Here is a 24,094-nt window from a genome sequence, read left to right on the forward strand (position 1 = left end):
ACCCTGTATATATTAATTTGTATGATACAAAATAACACATTGAATATGCGTTCCAATATCACACTTTCACACCTAGGATATTTTTTTTTGTCAAAAAATTAAATCGTAAAGTTTTACGTCCCACATTTATGCTAGCTAGGCTAAAGGAGACGGTGATTATGAGAAATGAAGGAAATGGGGGAATAAAGAAAGTGGGAGAACCCGAAAAATCCACGCACACGGTATTTGTCCACCACAAAGCTCACTTGGTGCAAGCTGGGGTCAAACCATGGACCCCATGCAACAGAGGTGAACGCTCTATCACTGAGCCACTGTGGACCCAGGATATTTTTTGAATAAGATCAACATAGTGGTCTATGCAATTATATCTGACATCCACAAATTCCACTTTTAAATGGCCTTCCTGTTGCTTGCTTTGGCGATTCATATTTTCAGACGGTGGCTGGGGATACATGTTCTTCTAAATGCCAAATTAACGTGATTTCATTCAAAATTTTTTCCTGGTACATCAATACAATCCGAAATCGAACGGTAATATAATTTCTTTCCCCTGATTGAAATTCTGACTCACGTTCTGAAGATACCTGCGGACATCTATATTTCATTTGTATTGAGGACAATGTCAGATTGAGTAATAATAATACTTTTCTTCTTTTTCTAATGTATTGGATGAATGGAAAAGGAGGCTAAAGCCACAATACCAACATTGGTATCATTCCACTTACAAACAATAATGTTTGGTTCCTCCGCCAATCCTACAGATTCATCTTTGCATCTCTTTTATTTCACCATTGTATCAAAGTGGGCACTTCAGACTTTTATTCCCTTCAATTGTTCATTTCCTTTTATTTCATTCTTCTCCAGCTCTTGTACAAAATTGAGGGATGTAATAATCAACTAGATTCTAATATAATTATATGGTAGTTTCCAAATAGCAGCTGGTTTACTACTATACTCCAAAACAACAGAAGCAATGAGTACACAATCCTTGTACTTCTCATTGATTTACGTACTTCAACTCTAATAGGGCTTCATCCACAACTAATATTCCATACACGTTACTCCTATCCACACCTCGAAACCATGTCGGATAGGTGTGTCTGATTGACACTCATGTTTATCGAAGTAAAGGGCCATCACTTCTTTTACACTACGGTGTGATAGATGAAGCAACATTGCAACTCATATTTAGCTTATATTTACTTAATAACCCGCGCTTGAATCAAGAACAAGGTATTTAGTATATAATCATTACTATATACAACTGTCCTTCGTATTTTCCTAACGTCCTACACAGGGATAGGTAGCATGTATAAACTACGGTATAGCACTACCAAAATAGTGATATGAATTATATAAAGATGCGTATTCATTTATATATCATTACTAAACTTGAGCATAATAATGTGAAATGAGCATACTAATAGTAAGCCTGAGAATAAAATAATAATCATCTCAATATATAGAAACATTCTTTTAAGTTTTACATTACCTTTCCTCAGATGAAGTCCAAAGTTGATGAAACAGAACGTTTTGCTATACTTTCCTGTCCTTCCGTACCATACAAAAACATGGCCGTATCGTGGAATGCTTGTGCTTAAAGGGTGGCATCATACTAATAGTGAATAATTGGTTTGAAATTGATTTGAACTATTGAAAATTTTCAAAATTTAATGTGTGGAACGTTAGGAATATCTGGGTTAAATAGCGTATTCACCAAAATTGTCCAGTATTTATTTTGTTGTATTGAATTACTACAAAAAAGCGTGGATGGCGTACGTTGACTTACTAATACAGAAGAAAGCACATGATTAAGACAAATATTTTATAATGGCAACTCAGTTAAACAGGCTCAGATTAGCACACTCTGGCACCTTAGGTTATAAGTGGCAATTATAGGTTTTATATTTGAGAATGAGAACCTTAAAGACAAATTACGGAACAATTCTCTGTCCCGATAAATTTTGTCGGGACGCCGGGATACAAACTCGTGATAAGGAACAACTTAAGAAGGAACCCACAAATACCGGTGTTTTAAACGTCAATTAGCTTCGTGATCTCTTTAACGCTACGCCTATCTCAACAAAGTGTCATATAAGCATGCTACATGATTTATTCGTAGTCATTGTGACACATATCACTGGAATAATAATAATAATAATAATAATAATAATAATAATAATAATAATAATAATAATAATAATAATAATAATAATAATAATAATATACAAATACAGTCGATCAGATCTTGAGGGGTTACATCGGTAAAAATTAAATGTTTATCGCTATCATCTAATGTAATTCTTATATACAAGGATAAGAATACTAGCTAATGTTTCTTTCCTTAGCAATATTATTGAAATTTTTACCAATGCGACTTCCGTGATGAGCCGCCGTTGTAAGTTTATGACAATATTCATATAGTAATAATGTTAATACTAACTCAACTTACTATATCCTCCTTATAAAAACAAGATATCTCATTGTGTCAGTCAGAATAATATGTTAACTTCAAAGCATTTAATAGTTACGGATTAATATTAAATTTCTTTCGCGCTTACAATCGGGTATATTGTATTTCGTTGGAAACTGAACATTGCAAGAGTGTTAACATTAACAATTATATATATATATATATATATATATATATATATATATATATATATATATATATATATATATATATATATATATATATATATATATATGATGCTTTCTCTCTTCTGCTTTCCATATCTGACAATTGGCATCCCTGCACATTGAAAATACTCAGCTCGAAATATAATTTAGATGCAAAATATATTGAATTTATTTCTAGGTTATTGATTTTATGAATAACCTTAAAGTTCCTTGCTTTGACCTCGACAAAGTTTTCAGTTACTTCTTTGAAGTTCACTTTCCTAACCAAGGAGTACTAGATGGAAATAAGTGTTAAATCTATCACTCTTTCACACATTGGGCTCCTCAGATAGCTTTCAATTTTTTTTATAGTTTGTAATTATCATAACATAATTACCATACATCCACTATTGTTTCTTTATTACATTACCTTATCCATACATTACCTTATCCTTACTGACCCGGGATGTACTTGGACCTGAACCCACAAAGTGGGGTAAATGCATATATTTCCTGAAAGCTTGATACCTCCCCAATTTTTGTAACTGGTTTTGATCTTACCTTGACCCAAGCTTTCAGGAAATATATACATCACTTCCACTTTGTGGGTTCAGATTCAAGTACAACCCTAGTGAGAGAAAAATGTATGTGGCTTACATAAACACGTAGGTTACATGCGTAAATCCTGCAGTTTTTGGACTTAACGTACGACTCTATGTAACATCCTGCAGCAAACTTAGATCTGAAAACGTATGAATTATAGTAGTTTCCGTATAAGTGTTCTGAATAATCGTACTTTGCGTACGAGAGCAAGAACCGTATATAGGCGATCAGGATCTCACATACAGATGAACGTATATAACATACAGCTGACATATGTAATATACGGAAAACTGTTAGATACCAGACATCCTGCAGCGGCATGTTGTAACATCTTAGTTGGAAAAGGACAGTATGCATGTAGCACATGGATAAGTTATGCTCCTTAGAGATTTCTGTAGTAAACATAAAGATTCCGTATATTTATATAATATACCGCTGTCCGGATAACGGATTTTTCTCAGTGCACAAAACCTATACCTTATGAGTTAATTACGGTAATAACTTGATATCTAAGAATTACATGCATTACTATAGTTATAGAAATGAACACCATGTGTTTAATGTCATTAATGTGAAGAAGATTTCGATTCAAGAAAAGTGCATTAAGAAAATTAAAAAAAAATGAACCGGATCACGAGTGGGCCCCTTAATTTTGTAGGTTCATGGACATTTAATAGTCCAGGTACCCTGTAGTTATTTTCCTGTTCTTCGCTGGTCTGGTGGCTTGCACCCGTGCTTTTGATGCAAGGAATACCGAGTTTAATTCCAGATGGGAGAATCTTAATAAATAAATAAACGCATCACGATGGTTCAGACTCCACTCTAAACTGTAACTTCATGTCTCATATATAAATTCTCAGTGCTGAAAAGGATAGTAAACTCAATCCATCTAACCAACTAATCAATCTTGAAGTTTAATCTATTTATTCCTTTGGTCTAATCACTAGAGCCTTTAGATATTAGGTGCTAGGTTCGGTTCTCAGTGAGAAATCATTGAATGCGTTGTGGTAGCTTGTATTCTATGTTAATCTGTAGATACTTACATGTCTCATATAGCCTGGGTGCTCAGAGCGGAAGCTAAACTTCAACAACAAAAAGTGAAGTTGAAGCAGATGCTCGTGCTCCCAAAAAGGACACTTCCCTACTTTTGTAAAGAATCCACCAGGTTCATTTTTAGGCCCCGAAAAAATAACATCTGGGTAAAAAGGAAATATGTTAACCTTAGCTCCACCTACTTAGGACACAAGTATTTTTCTAATTAATTACCACAGATATTCACTCCAGAACTAAAGTTACCTGAACTGAACTCTGCTATACTGACGAATCGCTTAGTGCAGCGACACCAATAATAGATATTTAGCAGAAACTAATGAGCGTTAGATCGATGATTGTGACCCATTAACAGCTCCCATTACACAAAGCGAAATAACATCCGCAGTTAGAAACAAGAACACTACGCTAAAGTTTGACAACGTAACATATCAACATATAATGAAATCACCTCTCCTTGTATTGATAAACTCCGGCTAATCTCCACCTCTTTCCTCTTCGAATTGCATCCTATCCCATAAAGTCCTCATGTTCACAAAACGATCAAGGACCACACATAGACACAATCTTATCATCCCATTCAGTTGGCATCTACAGGGTGGTCAGGAAGTCAATTTACACCTGTTTCACCTCTCTATTAATAATACTTGCAATTATTTGTCCAAAACTTCAAGTGCCAGCAAAAGAATTACTAATAAAATTTCTCACATCTAAATGTATCTTTCTGCAAAGATTAGCTTCAATAGGACCTAAACAGAACTGAAATTCCCGTTAAAGGTTAGATGAGATCTAAAAAGTCTTACAAAGTGCTGGAAGGTCATTAGCAGAATGGTAATTAGGCAAAATGAATTTTTTTAACCAACCAAAGTCCGTCTCATATGAATTTCTGCAAGTGTTTGACAAGTTCGTTTCTTTTCTACAATGCACAAAGTCTTGAGTTTTTATTGCTGCATGCTTCAGGCAAGTGCACGATGCTTGCTGTGGGTTTTCACGAAAAGCTTACTGTCACCTTCCTCCCATGTAACTAATTTACTTGAATCCTTCGGACAGTAGTCTTGCACGATTTCCGTATTAGAAGGATACAAGCTTGACAGCATTGTAAGGCAATCTAGAGTCCTGCTTGATCATTTTATGCCTCTAAGGATTCTTCTCTTGCTTAAATTGCACTATTGCGAAGATGTTGAGCCGTCTTAGAACTTCGCAAAAATAGCAAATAAGTAGTTTTTTGAACTTCGATTAAAGTAAGTGTCTGGGCCTTCGTACCTAAGTTCTTTAATAGGTAATCGACTCCGGATCCACGTGTACAAATCTGTCTGATGGCATATATATATATATATATATATGTCCAACTGAAATGTGTGATTCTTTACGACATTTTCTTCTTGATCTATAATTCAAGCTATTCCACTTATTCTCATCCAAAGGCAAACTGAGTAATTTTGGTGTTTGCTTTGGAATTAAACGTGAGACAACCTCACAGAAGGAGAATGTGCTAATTATTAGACTGGCGAGCTTTAAATATTCTTCAAATTTCATTCAACAGCCCCAAACATGCTGTGAAATTCATGCAGGACTGCTAGATTTACAAGTAAAAATATAAAACTACTGAAATCACTTATATTTATTTTCCCTTTTCTTTTTTTATTCTTTTGCATTAAGCGTAGCAAAATGATTACAATTTTCGTATCTAGCAATTTGATCTCTCTATTTACCCTACACAACGAAACTGGATACAACAATTTCGTTTACATTAGAACATGTAACTCTGGTTAAGTAAACAAAGATGTGAGGTACTGTTAATTATAGCATGTTGTCGTAAGAGAACTTGAGAGAAATTACTGATAAGATAACAGCAGAACATCTGGAATATACTAGGTTAAGTAAGCCAACTCCATTCGTTATTTAAAGAAGACTCGAAAATAATAATAAATTATCCGCTATTGATAACTCTTTGATGAAACTTACCAAATTTATTGAGGAAACCAAACTGTCGTATCAAAGAATACACGTAGTTATCCCTTTCTTATTTATACACATTGTTTGCTTTATCTCTGAATCCGTAGGACATTCCGCTCGTAATGCACGATTTTTAATAGTTAAAATAGATTATACTCCCAAGCGAATACGAAATATCTTTCCTAATTCATTTCATTATTTTTCGTTTGGGAAAATTAAAGAAAAATAAAACGTGATTAGTTCATTTATGCTTATGCTATTATCATCATACGGTAGCAATTTGGAAGGTTTCGTATACTAGATGTTCGTAGATTGAGGGGAAATTCCTCTAATCTAGGGAAATTTAATGACAAACTGTAGCAAATAGGGAAAAACAGAATTTTGGAGTCAAAATGCTGAAGTCCAGTGCTTTGTTGAATTGCAGGCTGTCGCATTGAAATGCAGTCCAAAATTTACTGCCCTGTTTTCCTGTTACCTTTTAACAAAAAGAATGGATAAACGTCAATTCTCTTCAGCTTCTTTCCAGAGGCCAAGCTATAGGAGAACCTAGAAGGCCAGCACCCTCTACTCGAAAGATTGCACCTTAGTGAACCCCTTCTCAGTAGTAAACATGTTGCCACTAACTAAAATATTGAAAACGTGTATTGGTCTATAAGCATTATGTATTGTGAAACATTCAAAACTACTTTTTCGTGCAATCGCAACTACGGAAAGGGCGATCCCGGGTTCGATTTCCAGCAGGGACATTTGATCGAAAAACCGTAAGAGCTCTTCAAGCCAGCCGTCCTGAGTGAAGTTATCCTGGGTTTTCCTCATCTACACCAGACAAATGCCGGGATGGTACCTAACATAATGGTCCGAGGCCAAATCGTTCCTTCTCTATTCCCTTCTTCTTCTCCAATTTCCGGGCAGTGTGATCGCCAAGGGACGTTAGTTCTCATACATGACGGGCTGACATGACCAAAGAAGCTGAAAGCTCAGAAATTTAATTCCTAATTCTAATGAACTATGGATAATCTTTAATGTACTATTCTACCAAAGCTGACCACTAGAAAAAAAATCATTTACCATAAGGAGTTAAACGAGTCTGGAGTAATGGTAATTGTACAACAATATTATAATTCTTCTACATATATACGTATTAGGGTGGAGTGAAAAGAGGCCCAAAAGATTCGAAATTCGATTTTGGATAGGGGGTAAAAGTTGCATCATATCTTAATACTGGAAAATTTCATGGAAAATCTATGGAAAATTTCAATTCTCTAAAATAATTTTTAGCCGGGGCGCAATGGGCCTTAAGTTTGTTAGATTTTATGATTGAGTGAAAAGAGGCCAACATTTTTTTCTAAATTTGAATTTGGATATGAGTCAAAAGTTGCATCATATCATAGTACTTTACCACGGGAAATTCCAATTCTATAAAATATTTTTAGCCTTAAGTTTGATAGATTTTGCAAATAAATACACTTTATTGTGTATTTGTTTAATTATTAGGCAGCTCTTTGTTTGAAGTAGACTGTAACTTGGTGTTAAGATTCATTGTCGTGTCCAGATGGATTTCTAAAGCTAACGAAGTTCATACTTTATGTTACAGGCTACATCAACCCAGAACTCATCACGAGGAGGTGGCTGCCGTCGAGTTCCATCCCACCCACCCACCAACATTAGATTGAATGTTTCATAAGTTTCATTTACGTATTCGCGCAAACTACTGTAACTTTGTCTCGAAAGTAGACATATAGTTTCTCGAGTCAATTTTGGAACGAGTAAAGAAATCTCTCTTTACTGACGTGCCCCATATACTGACGAAGAAGCTTCACTAACTATTTTCACTATTCTTTCCATTGCTTCCGTATGACATAGAAATTCAGGGATATCAACACGTGTAATTTCTGAAGAACAAACTTCCTGCAATTTGTCATCTGTCACATGAGTCAGTATTGGTGGTTCTGTTACGTTACACTCATTCCAGTTTATCATTTCTGTGTAATTATTAGCCTCGAAGTTCAACACTGGCACTTAGAAGAAACGAATTTCGGAAGGTTTACACTGTTTTCTGCTTTGGAGTATTTTATTGGCAGCAAGAGTTCGTGTAGCTGATCTGTCGTCGCCAATTATGGCAATGAGAATGTTTTCAGGATTCGCATAAAATACATTTCTGGAAATTACTTTATTGATAGAAGTCTTGTATGGTTCTTGCAAATATCGCGAAAGTCTTATGGTCAAGAACAAATATTTAGCTCCGTATTTGATGTTAAACCACACTGGAGCATATACTTTTACCACAAACTTTGCGAGAGTCTTGAGTTCCTTTGAAGGATTTGGCGTTGATATATATAGACGCGAAAGTCTGCAAGCTGTTGTTAACCAGCGAGCATGCGCAAGGTTTCCATCACAGTCTTTTATCACAGTCTCCTCTTATGACAGATTGGCATATTTCGGAATATAGGAAGTTCTGAAGAAATCTTCTCGAAGCCGCACACTGGATTTGTTTCACAGTTCACCAATGATCTACCAATAGGACCAGAGAAAGTGTACGGACCAGTAGTTCCACCATCGATTTCTTTTAGTAAATGACGAAGTGGTAATTCAATGAAATGCAATAAACATATACACCATTGCAAGGGCCTCCCTAAATGATTTTCGATTAGTCTAATCACTTCTCCTTTTGACCCAACATTAGTATTAGTACCATCGCAGCCAATAGCTACCACATCTGGTAGGTTCACATTATTTTGTTGTAATTCGTGGCAGATGGAACTAGCAATATTCTTTGCTGATGCTGATCCGGTCAAGGAGTCATGGCCGAGAAATTTGTTACCCGGTTCTTCAAGAATACAATAATGTTCTTCCATCTTCATATCTCTGTGACTTCCGGACATCACGAGTGTTAGGTCTATCTTCCCATCAAAATAGATGGCACGAGGTTTCACTTTATTAACAGTCTCTTTAGTTCGTACACTTTTACGATTTTTCGCAATCTCTTTTTCAATTTTACTTCTATCAATTATGTTTTGCGGATGCTCTGGACTCACAATATTAAAATCTTCCAAAACTGCAGTAGCAATTACTGCAATTTTTCTTCCAGTCACGCCGGTTTTCTCTTCACTTTTGCTAATGTTGGGAGGGATTTTCTCATTTACGTGCATCCAATCTGTGATTGCTTTCTTCTCTTCTTCAAAGGATACTTCCAACTAAAATCAGGATCTCCTCCAGCTTCAGCGTGTTCTTTATTGCCTTTCTCTCTTGTTTCTGAAGATGACGAGGAGTCTGAAACTTCGGTAATGGAACTGGTAGTGGGTTGGTCGAAAGCATCACCGTAAGATCGCTTTTTGGCTTTCCTTTCTTCTCTTTTCTTCAATTTCTTTGTCCAGGTAACATCCATACCACTGATTACCATTTTTCTATTTGTCCTTTGGTCTGATAAAAACGCTCTTTCCAATTCAGGCACTTTGAGTGTCCTGTCACAACGACATATCGTGAAATCTGAACACTTAGACGCTGCTACATAAAACAATTTGCTACCCTGCTCTTTCAATTCTTGTAATTTATTTGTTCTTTCATGCTTCCTTTTACTGCCCTTTTTAAAAATATTTTTCAGTTTTTTGTGGTAACTATTGATCATTATTGATATACGGCGAAGCGAAACAACAGGAATTGAAGCATTTCCAAATGTTTTCCACCTTTTCTGCTACCTTCCTGGAAATCAAATTCTCTGTTGGTTCTTTACTTCCGCCCCCCTTCAGCTGCTGACGTGTAAATCAATAACATGCCATAACGTCTTTATAAGTTGGAAGCGTTCTCAAATTGGGATCCTTGGTACTACAAAACATCTCTTCTGCTCTTGAAACATTCTTCTTGGTTGATTTAGCCATCTTTCTTCTTTAGAGTACTAAACAAAACCACCAGATTATATAGGCACTAACACAGCAATAGATAATAACCCACCAGTAACTACAAATGCATAAAACTGATCAGATCTCTAACACAGCAACACGGTCGCTAACCAGACACGTGTCCCGTGCACTTGCACTCGTACAACACTCTGATAAGAATCGTCAGGCTGCCAAACAGTTGCGCAAGACTTTAGCACCTGCACGAGCGCGCGCCCTGATTTCGTTCTTTACCCTCTTATCTCCACCCATCAAACTATTATACTAATGACTTAATACTACCAACAAGTTCAATATAGGATATTAGAAAAAATATATTACTAAATAGCAAAAAGCTTATACTTATCTAAGCATGTTTTCGAAATAAAACCTATCGAAGAAAATTAAATTTTCAATGCCTTATAATTTTGTTCCTGTTCATTCGAAACAAGTCATACCATGATCACGGTATCCAATTACGTAAGGTAATTTCGATGTGCATTATCCTGTCCATCATCGTTGTGTTGTTTGTGTGAAAGAGGCTTCCAAATTTAGATGTTTGTGATACTATAACATCTTTCGTTTGCAACACTGATTATTAGATGTTGTATTCTAACTTTTCGTTTGACATGTTAGTTTGAAATATGTAATAACCAGCCGAAGTGCCATTTGAAAACATAACTTTATATTGGGTTGGCGACATTGTTGGGCGTTTATGTTTAGTGCGTGCAAAGATGTCCGACTCCTTATGGTTGCTTCATGAAAGTTTCACTTCTTTCCCTCTTTTGGTTTCTCCGTTACCAAGATTGGACATTATAATTGATGCAACCTATATATATATATATATATATATATATATATATATATATATATATATATATATATATATATATATATATATGGTATAGAGAAGTATCATTATTTTATTTAGATTTTTATGTGTGTTACAAATGTACGATTATCATTGCTTTTGGATCACCCATCCTATGTATTCAATTAACAAAATTTTGAATTCATTAGACATCGAAGAAAATATATTACTCGCTTATTGATTTCTTATCTTTCTCTATACTATTCCAAATGTTATGATGGATCATTGGAGAACTGCATCTCCTTTCTATGCATGATGGAAATTGAGTGCCAAACTCCCTGAAGAGTTAAGATCCCATTGACTTAATACTTTAGATGCATTAGCGTGAAGGTCACATACTCTCCTTCCACCTTCATCAAGCGCATATCCATTTCTTCTGCTTTTACTCGTCAGTCGTCAGTAGGTATGGTGATTGATGGCTGTGTCGTGAGAAATGGAGAAAGGATTCTTATATATCGAATGAAATGTTGAATATAAGTTACGTTCTTTACTTAATTTTTAAGAGAACCATTTACATTTACCTATTTTTACTCATTGTTTGATCTTTTGTAAACTCTTTATTTACAGTTAATGCATTCTATAGTTATTAAACGTTACAGTTTGGTATTACTTTCTCACATATTTATATGTGCAACAGTAGGGTGTATAGCCATATATATATATATTCTGTAATCAACTTTGCCCAAAGGGGATTTTTATATAAAAATCAACACAAAATTTCCATTATGCATGATTTGATCCTATACATACAATTTTCCCTTTGAACTGTATATAGAACTTTCTGACATGTAAATCACAAAGAACTTACATCTAAAAGTACTACAATACACAGAATTGCATTCGATTACAATCGTATATCTCCAACTACACTTCACATAATTACATTTCTACTCTATTCCATAATTACCCAAGTTAAAGTTTTTACACCATCTCGTACTATAAATCATTTATTATCGTTTGAATCTAAAGCAAGTGTATTATTTTTATAGCATATAACTCATGTTTATGGCTTCTGATGAGGTTCATGTCTATAAGTTTTTCATTCTCCAAAAGGTTTTCTTACCATCATCGAATTTTAACTCTTTTACTACTACACACTCAGCTATTCCCTAAGCTTTTTCTCTTCTTTATTTTATAATTTAAAGCATACATCTTTGATCTCAACCCGACAAATTCAGTTATTATTTTACCATTGTTTTCATCTTCCATTTTTCCTGATACTTCTTTGTTTATCAGTGGTATTCTATATTTATTATTTTCTTTATAATCACTCGTATCAAATTGATTAATCATTTCTTCTATATCTTTATATAAATCAACAGCTTTTATTTCATATATCTATCTATCTATCTATCTATCTATCTATCTATCTATCTATCTATCTATCTATCTATCTATCTATCTATCTATCTATCTATCTATCTATATCTATCTATCTATCTATCTATCTATCTATCTATCTATATATATATATATATATATATATATATATATATATATATATATATATATATATTAGGGTGTATCGAAAAAAACTTTTTTTCTAAATCCGGTTACGGCTAGTGCGGATTTTTGGCCAAATGGCATCAATAAAACGTATAAAAAATCTCAACTCGATCAGACAACTCCTTCTGCTGCCGAGTAGAGCCCAAATATTAGAAAAATCAACAAAAGATTCACTTTTCAACTGATTTTCCAAAAAAAAAAATATTTTTTAAATATTTCCTATATTTTTCGGTCTTTTAAATTATTGAAATAGCATTGGAAAGGAGAAATAAATACATAAAACAAATTTATTACGGTTATTTCTGTACACCATAAGCATAAAAATCTAGTTAATTATTTGTAAAAAATGCACTGATTTTCTGGCGTATCGTACAATTAAATTTTAATATAAAATTATTGAAGTCTCTTGAATAACGAAGAAAACAAGTTAGTGCTAAATTCTAAGAGCAGTAATAGTATAAATAATTTGCTCCCAATGCCGTATGCATCTGCTTATCACACTAGATCACCTGCCGCCCACCTCTCCCCGAACGCCTCTTCTCTTGTACTTGCCCAGCTGAAAGGATCGGTCTTATCAGTCGCCAGTAGTCAATCAGCTGTGTCGAACGTGATTGTCGCTGCTTGAGTTATTTATTAGTGCTGTAAGAAATTTTAACTAAATAATTTGTTTTCGTGCAGTATGTAGAAGTGAGAACAGTGTTTCAATTGTGTTAAGTACTTTTTTATTAGAAAGAGAGTGACAGATACGCTGACGTTATGGCATCGACAAGTTTGTTACGGTCTGACGTTAGGAATAGCATTATTGGGATACCCAAGGAATTGGGTAGAACACAGCTACCAACCGTTGAAATGTATTGAGACAATACCTATGGGAGTGAGAAGAAAAAATGAGAATTTCGGGATCCCGGAAAAAGCCTTCAACAAAGAATTTATCTTCTATCGTCGCCAGGAAGATTGTAGAAAATTGAGATTACGCCTCAATCAGCGGCGAAGCAATTTTCAGTGTCAGAAGGATTATTGCAATGATATTGAAGTACCATAATATTGTCCGTGACTTGCAAAACTCAGCAAAGTCCGGTTTCCAAACTTCTGCGAAACGAATTGCTGATTTTCAACAGTCTGCCAAAAATATTTCATTTGATATAACCTTTTGTAAGTGTTCCGATCCTCTTGCCTGCAACTGCGAAAAAGGAAGAAAAGTGCCAGTGCTAGAGGCGCCTTTTCTTCTAGATCAAAGAACCACAAGATTGAGGCATAATCTCAATTTTCTACAATATTCCTGGCGACAATAGAAGATAAATCCTTTGTTGAAGGCTCTTTCCGGGATCCCGAAATTCTCATTTTTTCTTCTCGCTCCCATAGGTATTGTCTCAATACATTTCAACGGTTGGTAGCTGTTCTACCCAATTCCTTGGGTGTCCTAATAATGCTATTTCTAACGTCAGACCGTAACAAACGTGTCGATGCCATAACGTCAACGTATCTGTCACTCTCTTTGTAATAAAAAGTACTTAACAAAACTGAAACACTGTTCTCACTTCTACATACTGCACTTCACACGAAAACAAATTATTTAGTTAAAATTTCCTACAGCACTAATAAATAACTCAAGCAGCGACAATCACGTTCGACACAGCTGGTTGACTACTGGCGACTGATAAGACCGATCCTTTCAGCTGGGCAAGTACAAGAGAAGAGGCGTTCGGGGAGAGGTGGGCGGCAGGTGATCTAGTGTGATAAGCAGATGCATACGGCATTGGGAGCAAATTATTTATACTATTACTGCTCTTAGAATTTAGCACTAACTTGTTTTCTTCGTTATTCAAGAGACTTCAATAATTTTATATTAAAATTTAATTGTACGATACGCCAGAAAATCAGTGCATTTTTACAAATAATTAACTAGGTTTTTATGCTTATGGTGTACAGAAATAACCGTAATAAATTTGTTTTATGTATTTATTTCTCCTTTCCAATGCTATTTCAATAATTTAAAAGACCGAAAAATATAAGAAATATTTAAAACTATTTTTTTGGAAAATCAGTTGAAAAGTGAATCTTTTGTTGATTTTTCTAATATTTGGGCTCTACTCGGCAGCAGAAGGAGTTGTCTGATCGAGTTGAGATTTTTTATACGTTTTATTGATGCCATTTGGCCAAAAATCCGCACTAGCCGTAACCGGATTTCGAAAAAAAAGTTTTTTTCGATACACCCTAATATATATATATATATATATATATATATATATATATATATATATATATATATATATATATATATATGAAATTATATATATATGAAATAATATATAATGATAATTCTTTTGGTGAACTCAATCTTTTTCATTTGTGTAGTTTTCAAAGTCAAATTTATTCCTTTATCTTCTTCAATTTTCTTGGCTTTATCATTAAGTTTTTTTTTGTTAATACGAGATTTTCAAAGTAATTAACTCATTGTGATCCATTTTTTCTCAGCAATATGTTTTGAGCTTGTATCTTTTACTATCTCTATAGTATATATATATGGAAGCCTCATCTGATTGATCCTCTATCTTCTCTTTCTAACCTTTCTTGTAGCTATCAATATGTAACTCAGAATTTCCTTTCATGTTTGAAATCATATTCGTTAATCATTTACCAGATTCCAAAATTTTGCTAGTAATGTGTTTGGTATTTTTGTCAAATAACATATACTTTTTGGATCGTTTGAATTGTAAGAATTTAGAATTGATCATGTCCATAATATCCACTTTCTTATTGTGAAAACTATTATTACTAGCTTTTTCTTCTCCATCCATAAAACAATTGATCTATCGATTCATTTTCGCTTCCCATACATATTTTTCGTCAATTCTGTGTATTGTTTAATTCTTTTGCGAGATTTTTGTGATTTCTTTTGTTAATAAAGTTCATCCCATAAAAATTTTATATAACATCATCATATTCTTTTACTTTTTGAAAGCTTTTGATTTCTTTATTTTTAGATTGTTATTTTAATAAAATGCATCAGGATTCATTAACATATCATAATACCCATTTTTATCATTACATGTGTAGTCTTCTGGATTTTTAATACTAGTTTTACATAAGATCACAAGCACACAAATAATTATCAAACAGAAATACATTCGCACAGTTTATGAAATCTTTCAGTTAAGGTCCTACGATTATGCCCTTTAGGCTATGGGAGAAGATAATTAAGGTAAGTGAAAGATGATGGAAGAATTAGTGGAGTGAGATGCAGGAGGGAACGGGAGTACCCGAGAAAACCCACGGACATGATGTTGTTCACCACAAACTTACTTGGCCGGGGTTCAAACCAGGGACCCCATTCACCAGAGGTAAGCACTCTACCACTAAGCCACCGTACCCCCTATGCAGTTTATAGAAATCGGTACTAGTTCACTGAAATATTACGATTGAAAACAAAAAAGCATGAAAGACATAAATAGATCCACTGTATATGCAATTTATAGAAATTTATTTTTTCTTTGTTTTTTTTTCTTTTGCAAAATAATTTCCTATTTTTATTTATTTTTAATCATCATTTTGGACAACATTCACTGTGCTTCGCAGCAATTTTGCTGTTAGTAACAATTTTGTTCATTCTGTAAGCTTTGTCTTTCTGTTATTCTTTTTGCCTCATATGGCATTCCAGTTTTCATTTTAACCACTTGCTAATGAGCAATAAGTGTTTACCCCGGAGCAAAAGATGATTTTGGAAAGTCCACAGGGTAATCAATAGCTCGAAAGTTCCGCTGCCTATTGACAAGCTATTGATAACCCATCATATACCATTGATTGAGATGGTTAGTTTTAATCTTGAGAATTTTACCGAATTTTAAAAACTTTCTATTGAAGAAAGGTACCGATATGTCAGTGACCTTTCACAAAACACAAAATGTAAACTTATACAACTACTTCTTAAATTCCTGTTCACTCTTTCATAATCAGGGTGGTGTATTCTGGTCGTTGACTTCCCAAGACAGAATGTGGAAATACATAATTCTGAGTTTCCATTCACGAATACAGCACATCTGCCTCACACAAAGGAAATACGAATGGCATAAGTGAAATAATAACAATATGTAATTTGCGGAACTAAGATACGCAGGTAAATTTCTATTAACGTTATAAGACAAACGTTGCTATAATGCGGCCAAGTTCCAAGATAGGCACGTGACAAACTTACAGAGTAAAAGTAATGTACTATGTTTTATGGGAAAAAATGTAGGTTTCATAGGAAAGAGCCCAACATAGGCAGGTGGCCAAATTAACAGGTTTTACTGTTCTCTGATTAGTTAGACATGATGAAATTTTAAATCAAACAAATTATACTCACGGAACTAATGTAACTTTTGAGATTACTTTAAATACATACCCGTACCCATTTTTCAAAGCAGCTAAATTAGTTTTTCAATCTATAAAACGATAGATCTAAGCATGTGCCCTTGCAGCGTGAGCGATTGCCTCTTGATTTTCGAAAGGGGTTCGGTTGTTTGGAATACAAATCAAAACATATTAGATTTACTTACTTACCCAGTACATTTATAAATATTAAAGCTATGCAAATGCGTCAATAAAATTGTTTCACATGAAGTATTATGTGCTCTAAGGTGTGTGTATTCGCAACTTTGTTTTGTGTTGATCTTTTGCCGCCTTGGAAAAATCTTGCAAGCGTTTCTGAATCTAGCTCATTCATAAAAATCATCAGACCTGTTTCCACGAAATTTTTTATATAAAAAGGAGAAAAAACAAGTGATTGATGATTGTTTTAGGGCAGTGATTGCCTAATGGCGACCCATGGACTAGATCTGGCAGCGAGTATGTTTAATCTGACCCGTGATATCAATAACAAAATATAAGGTTTATTCTCTCTATTAAAAAAAAAAACTATGTATAACATGAAGAGTGTAGCTGGCCATCATAAAACACCTGAATCAAGACCTGACTTTTAACTGTGAAAATATTTTCTTTCCATTCTGATAGATAAAGCCTAAATAAAGCCATTAGCAGCGGGCCGAGTTTTAGAAAAAGGCAATTTCGTAGAGTAATGTTCGTAGAGCTATGCACGCGAAATAGGAAACTCATAAAGAACACAGATTCAGAAAATGTATACGTATCACTTATGCATATTCAGCGACCTCTGGGGGTCAAGAAAATCGGAAAATGGCTCTTAAGTATTGTCCTGATCCGCAATGTATTATAAATTGGTCATCACTGCTTTACGATATATGCTTGATTATTGTAGCAAGGCAAACGTTATCAGATCGCTGTAGAGGAAGTAGAGTATACAGTTGCCACTAAAGTATTTAATTTCTTGTTTGTTTGTAGTTAACAGTGCCGTAACTTAGAGCTTTCCCTGTGGGGTTAAGCATTGATTTTTGGGACCATTAAAAAATGAGAAGTTGGACTCCTAGAAACATATGGAATTGGCTCACTAGATAAATATGATGTTGGGCCTCCTTAGAAAAAAAATGAAATTGCCTCCACCAGAATTTAAAATCTTAATGAACATTTTTATAACTTTTAGGAACTTTAGTTGCAGTTTTACTGCAGTAAGATCCAGATTATATTTATGCTTCATTTTGGGAAAATAAATTTTGTTCAGTTGATGTTGTTCTGGAAATTAGAAATGATATAGTAAGCACATTTCGTACTCCAGTAATTAAATTAATGGGACAATATTTGACCCAACTTAAAGCCTTAAGAATTACATATTATTTCTGGGTGCCCTAATAGTAGACATTTTACTAAAACTGCCCCTACTTGAGTTTGAATCCGAAGCGAGGTACCATAGAAGTAACACAAGCACTGAATCTCTATTACAATATTTTACGCGCTCCAACATAGACAATAATTAGTATATATGCCTTTGGTGTATGTGGTCTTGAATTTGATTCTGGTGGACCGAAAATTTGGATGTTGACTCAACATTGTGAGACAATTGGGGAGCTACTTGAATTAATGAGTAAGAAAATGTTATGTAAGAAGTCATCAATATGACATTTGGAACAAATAAGCTGCAGCGTGCACATAAATGCGTTCTATTCTCCAGAACATAGGGTTTGGCAGGCTACAATGTGAGATACTTTAACGTATAACATTTATCACATTTATTAGTTTGTCGTCATTATCATACTAAAAACAAACTATGTGACGTTAAACTAAATATTTAATAGGATTTTTTAAAATTTGTAACATATTAACGATATTTCATTTTATTTTTTTTTCATAGAATTAAACAGGGTGGGTAAGGAGAATCAAGAAAATGGAATGGGAAGTTCTAGATGTCATCCGATAGACCTCTTTATGGCCTAATCAGAACTACTCTCAATTTCACCTTGTTCGATTCTATTTCAAAGTTATATTGAATCATCTGGGTTATCATAAATTTTCCATCTTTCTGCCAAATTAAAGCATTTTTAGCAATACGAGGAATGCGCCATTGTTTTGGCGTACAAAGTAAACCAAGAAACAAATAAAATAAATTGATATTTTACACTCCAGATCAGATCTGTAAAACTACACAAATTCACGAATATTAGTATCGTAAACCGAGTTACTATTTGTACACTCTTGCTGTACTAGTCTGATGAATTGTATGAGATACAACACTGCCTGTTTTACAGTCTTTAAACCAGAGATGTGCGTCTACGCGTAAAAAACGATAGTTTACGTTTACGTGTCAACTATGCGTAGACAATGTAAACAACGTAGACTATGTAGAATATGACAACAACACGTAATTTAATATGGCGTCGTGGACAATAAAGGAACTTTCTTTTGTCGTTACCTTGCGAAATTGCGTACAAAATAAAATGCCAAGACCATCGAATAGTAACTTTCGAATACTTAGTTTCGTCTTGATGAAGTAAAATGAAAAATATTATGCATTTTGTAAAATATGCAAGAAAAAATTGGCAAATACAGCAGATTCAAGACTGACAGCCCACAGGTGAGAATTAGTTTTGTAAATTTCATTATAAAAGCAGTGCTCGAAGTGGAAAATCTAAGGAAGTGGTATGTGCAGAGCAGAGTAAACATACAGATTAGATAATTCCCTCTACTTTTTATATGTTAGACGTTTCCCTAATCTTGCGCTGCACCGAAGCAAAACAACTGAATGAGGAAATATCAACAAACGAGCAATGAAATTCTTCCTTACATTTGATAGTGGTTGTCTACATAGTCTACACGGGAAAAGGTGTAATGTAGATTACGTATAGATTACAGTAGACAATCGCGTAGACGTAAAATTATAGTTTACGGCACATCACTGCTTTAAACTGTATATCAGAGATATTTTGCGCGAATCTTCGCTCGTGTCGTTTATTGGTCCAGTTTTGATTCTGTTGTAGTGGATTAAATCTTCTACAAACTCATATACTAAATTAAAAACGTTCTTTATGTTGAACTTTGGCATTTTTTCTCCAAATGTCATTATCAAAAATACTTCGTAAGTTATACAAAATTACTAAAACAAAACGCAACTTATGACGTTATAAAACTGAAGCTCATACAAACATGGCAGAATGCACCTGGTTTCTTACTTGGTAGGCTCATACTTTGGAATGAAATCAAATTGGGTGAAATTGAGAATAGTCCTCAGTAGGCTCTTCCATCTTTTAAAGAGTTTTGCAGGATGAAACCTAGAACGTTTCATTTCGTTGATCTACTTTCCCATATCCGTCCTGGTAAGTTCCAAATCGACTAAGAGTGAATATGCACTTACCTTGGAACCATGACTATATTCTTCTGTGCCCACATGACAAGAACTAGATAATGTTCCATTGGTGTAATCACTTTGGTAACCAATTAAGGTCGAACTAACTTCCGTTGGAGCTGAAAGAAAAGGGAAAGGAAAACTTTAAGAAAACAATAAAATATACAATATTTGAATTATAAATTATGTAATAAAACTTACGGCTGGAAGATGTATATATATATATATATACGTTTGTTTGACCGTGAATGACTCAAAACCAATTAAAATCTTCACATCTTTATTATGACTTTAGGTTGGCTATAACGCTTTTCCTCCATAACACTGACAAATGTAAAAGATGAAATAATGTTTGCAAGGAAATTTGATATTTATCATTAGCAATTTTATTATTTAGGTTTTCAACCACTACACAGAATTTAAAATAAGGGAGTTCTTTGCCTCCTTGAATGCGAATGGATCATTTACTTGAATAAATTCTATATAACATATACCAGGGGAAACTTTTTGAGCCATTGAATATATAAGCATGAATTTCATTATATTGAGGCTTTTCGATTGGCACTAAATTAACATTATATTCACTTACAATAATTTTTTGTGAGTCTCTGGCACCTATATAGTTAAGATGGGGAAGATCAGGATTTGATTCCCCTTGGAAGTTTATGTGGTTCGGATCTCACTTTAAGTTGTAGTTTCACGTCTCATATAACCCTGCTTATGAATGAGACGCTAAAGTCCAATACAATTAACCAAGAATTACAATACAATACAATATAATTAAATTCAACCCCGAACGGGGATAATATTAATATAGCAGACAGAGGAAAAGAAATCGTAACTTTCCTTGAACTGTATGATATAAAGGAAAAAAATGTTATATTCTAGCTTTTGATGCTCAAAATGTAGATAATTCGTTACAGAACTTCGGTAGTTCCATCCTGAAGGAATGGAAGAAAATTCAAGATGGCGGATGTAAGCGGAGAGAAGGTTCTAAACCGTCGGATGTAAGCCGTTGGGTTCAGTCATCTCCAACTCTCCAGCAGAACAGCCAAATTAATTACTCGGAACATTCACATTATTTGTCCGAAACTGTAGCCCAGAACGTGATAAGAATTAATTTTCCTGATCAAGTTTTCTGAACTAAGCAATTTAGTAAAGATGTAAATCTCACTAAGATGAAATGCTTAGATGTAGACTGCAGGAATGGAATTTACTGGATTCCAGCACTAGAATTTCATTTTTTTAAAGAAACATACATGAACAATTGTTGGATTACTATGTAATAAAACATCCCTCTGTACCTGTACAAATATAGATGGTTTGATTTAGGGAGTAGATTTCAACTCGTCCTTATAAAATTGAGATTTTTATCAACTCTTCTAAAGTAAACCTTAAAGCACTACTACTATCCAACAGGAACACTAAAGCATCAATACCAGTTGCACGTATATTTCATAGACACGAAGGAAACATAATAATATGTCTTTATTAATACATATATCTTAATCATTGTTATAAATACTTCTGTCAAATTTGTTGATATTTGAAGGTCATTGTTATATGACTAGGATCACGGGGACAATTCAGAAAATACTCTTGCTTCCTTTCTTTCTGAGACAAAGGGCAATTGGGTCACACTATACTGTGAAAGACTGCCCTATGAAAGAAACTATACACAAGGATATCACAATGTTAAGAATGTGTCTTTAGTGAATTCAGACAATGTACTGCTTGTTGCTTAATCTACATATAAAATAAAACAAATGAAAATTCCTTTACAGATATGAATAGCTCTACTAAAAATTTACTTCGTACATTCTCTCCTAGACATTATAGGTGACTACTGGTGCTTTTTACTCAGAAAAGTTAAACGTAATACAAGAGAAGGAAGTGTAAGTTTTAAAAATTGTTGGTCATTTTTACAATACGTTGTATAGTTGCTACATATTTTGGTTCAGTACCACTATAGGCATTGTGAGGATTTGGCAAGTTGGAGATGTAAAATTCGGTTTATAAACTCATAAATAAAAATAAGAGAATACGTGTTTCAGCGTTTTCGAAAACTCTGCTGCTAACGGGGAAAGTAGGTGCATTTCGCCAGCCCCCCCACCTTGGAGTTTCGAAAAAAAACCTATGCCAATCGTTTGTGCTACGTTTGTGCCGGAATGTACCGCAAAAATTTTCGTTTGTACCACTTCCGGTACGAAGTTATAATAGTTTTAAAGTGGGGGGCTGGGGAAACGGCAGCCCCCCACCTCGGAATTTCGAAACGAAACCTATGCCAATCGTTTGTGCTACGTTTGTGCCGAAATGTACCGCAAAAATTTTCGTTTGTACCACTTCCGGTACGAAGTTATAAGGGTTTTAAAGTGGGGGCTGGGGAAACGGCAGCCCCCCACCTAGAAATTTCAAAACAGAACCTATGGCAATCGTTTGTGCTACGTTTGTGCCGGAATGTACCGCAAAAATTTTCGTTTGTACCACTTCCGGTACGAAGTTATAAGGATTTTAAAGTGGGGGGGCTGGAGAAAGGGCAGCCTTCAAACTTGGAATTTCGAAACAAAAGGTATGCCAATCGTTTGTGCTACGTTTGTGCCGGAATGTACCGCTAAATATTTCGTTTGTACCACTTCCGGTACGAAGTTATAAGGATTTTAAAGTGGGGGGGCTGGAGAAAGGGCAGCCTTCAAACTTGGAATTTCGAAACAAAAGCTATGTCAATCGTTTGTGCTAGGTTTGTGCCTGAATGTACCGCAAAAATTTTCGTTTGTACCACTTCCGGTATGAAGTTATAAGGTTTTAAAGTGGGGGGATGGAGAAACGGCAGCCTCCAAACTTGGAATTTCGAAACAAAACTATGCCAATCGTTTGTGCTACGTTTGTGCCGGACAAAAATTTTCGTTTGTACCACTTCCGGTACGAAGTTATCGTCAACAAGTACGATTACCGTCAACCCCATGTTTCTACCTCTATTTGTATAGAATTTGATATTTCTGAAGTTGGCCCCCCCACCGAAAATCTTGAATAATCCCAAAATATGGTAGCACTTACGGTAGTGCTTAGTGTGTTTAAGTGCACTAACGATGCACTAACGATGCGCTAAGTTTAGTGAAAATCTGTCTGCATAAAGATGGGTGGGGGGCTAACTTCATATGAAGTAGGTCCCAAACCAAAATCTTCAATATCTCGTAAACGCTGATAGCACTAACGTTAGTTCTAAATGCACTAACGTGCACTAACGATGCATTAACGATGTGCAACGTTTGGTGTGATTTGGGAGAGGTGGGGGGCCAACTTCAGGCATGTAATTTTTTTTGCGGTACATTCCGGTAAAAACGTACCACAAACGATTGACATAGTCTTATCTCGAAATTCCAAGATGGGGGTTCTGGAAACGGCAGCCCCCTAGTTAAAACTGTCATACTTTTGTACTGGAAGTGATACATACAAAAATGTTTGCGATACATTCCGACACAAATGTTGTTAAACGATTTGCATAGGTCTCGTTTCGAAATTCCGAGGGGGCATCAAAACGGCAGCCCCGTAGCTTGAAACTCTCGTATCTTTGTACCGGAAGTGGTACAGAAAAGAGTTTAGCGAAACGTTCCTGTTCAAAAGTAGTGCAAAGAGTGGGCATAGGTTTCATTTCGAAATTACTGGGTGCGGGGCTGCCGTTACCACAGCCCCTCTTGAAAACTCATATAACTTCGTACCGGAAGTGGAACAAACGAAAATTTTTGCGGTACATTCCGGCACAAACGTAGCACACACGATTGGAATAGGTTTTGTTTCGAAATTCCAAGTTTGGAGGCTGCCGTTTCTCCAGCCCCCCACTTTAAAACCCTTATAACTTCGTACCGGAAGTGGTACAAACGAAAATTTTTGCGG

The 24,094-nt window shown here is 34.8% G+C and overlaps 1 protein-coding gene across 1 annotated transcript in view; it reads right to left on the minus strand.

The window, feature by feature from the left end:
• Positions 1-24,094, minus strand: part of LOC145663718 (uncharacterized) — a 436,440-nt gene that overhangs the window by 66,459 nt on the left and 345,887 nt on the right. The window contains exon 2 of the mRNA XM_081729802.1: positions 20,213-20,322. Coding sequence (XP_081585928.1) covers positions 20,213-20,322 — 110 coding nt within the window. The remainder of the gene's footprint in view (positions 1-20,212; positions 20,323-24,094) is intronic.

Source organism: Thermobia domestica, chromosome 11 (assembly GCF_964235325.1).
Source record: "Thermobia domestica chromosome 11, izTheDome1.hap1.1, whole genome shotgun sequence".
Taxonomy (NCBI): domain Eukaryota; kingdom Metazoa; phylum Arthropoda; class Insecta; order Zygentoma; family Lepismatidae; genus Thermobia; species Thermobia domestica.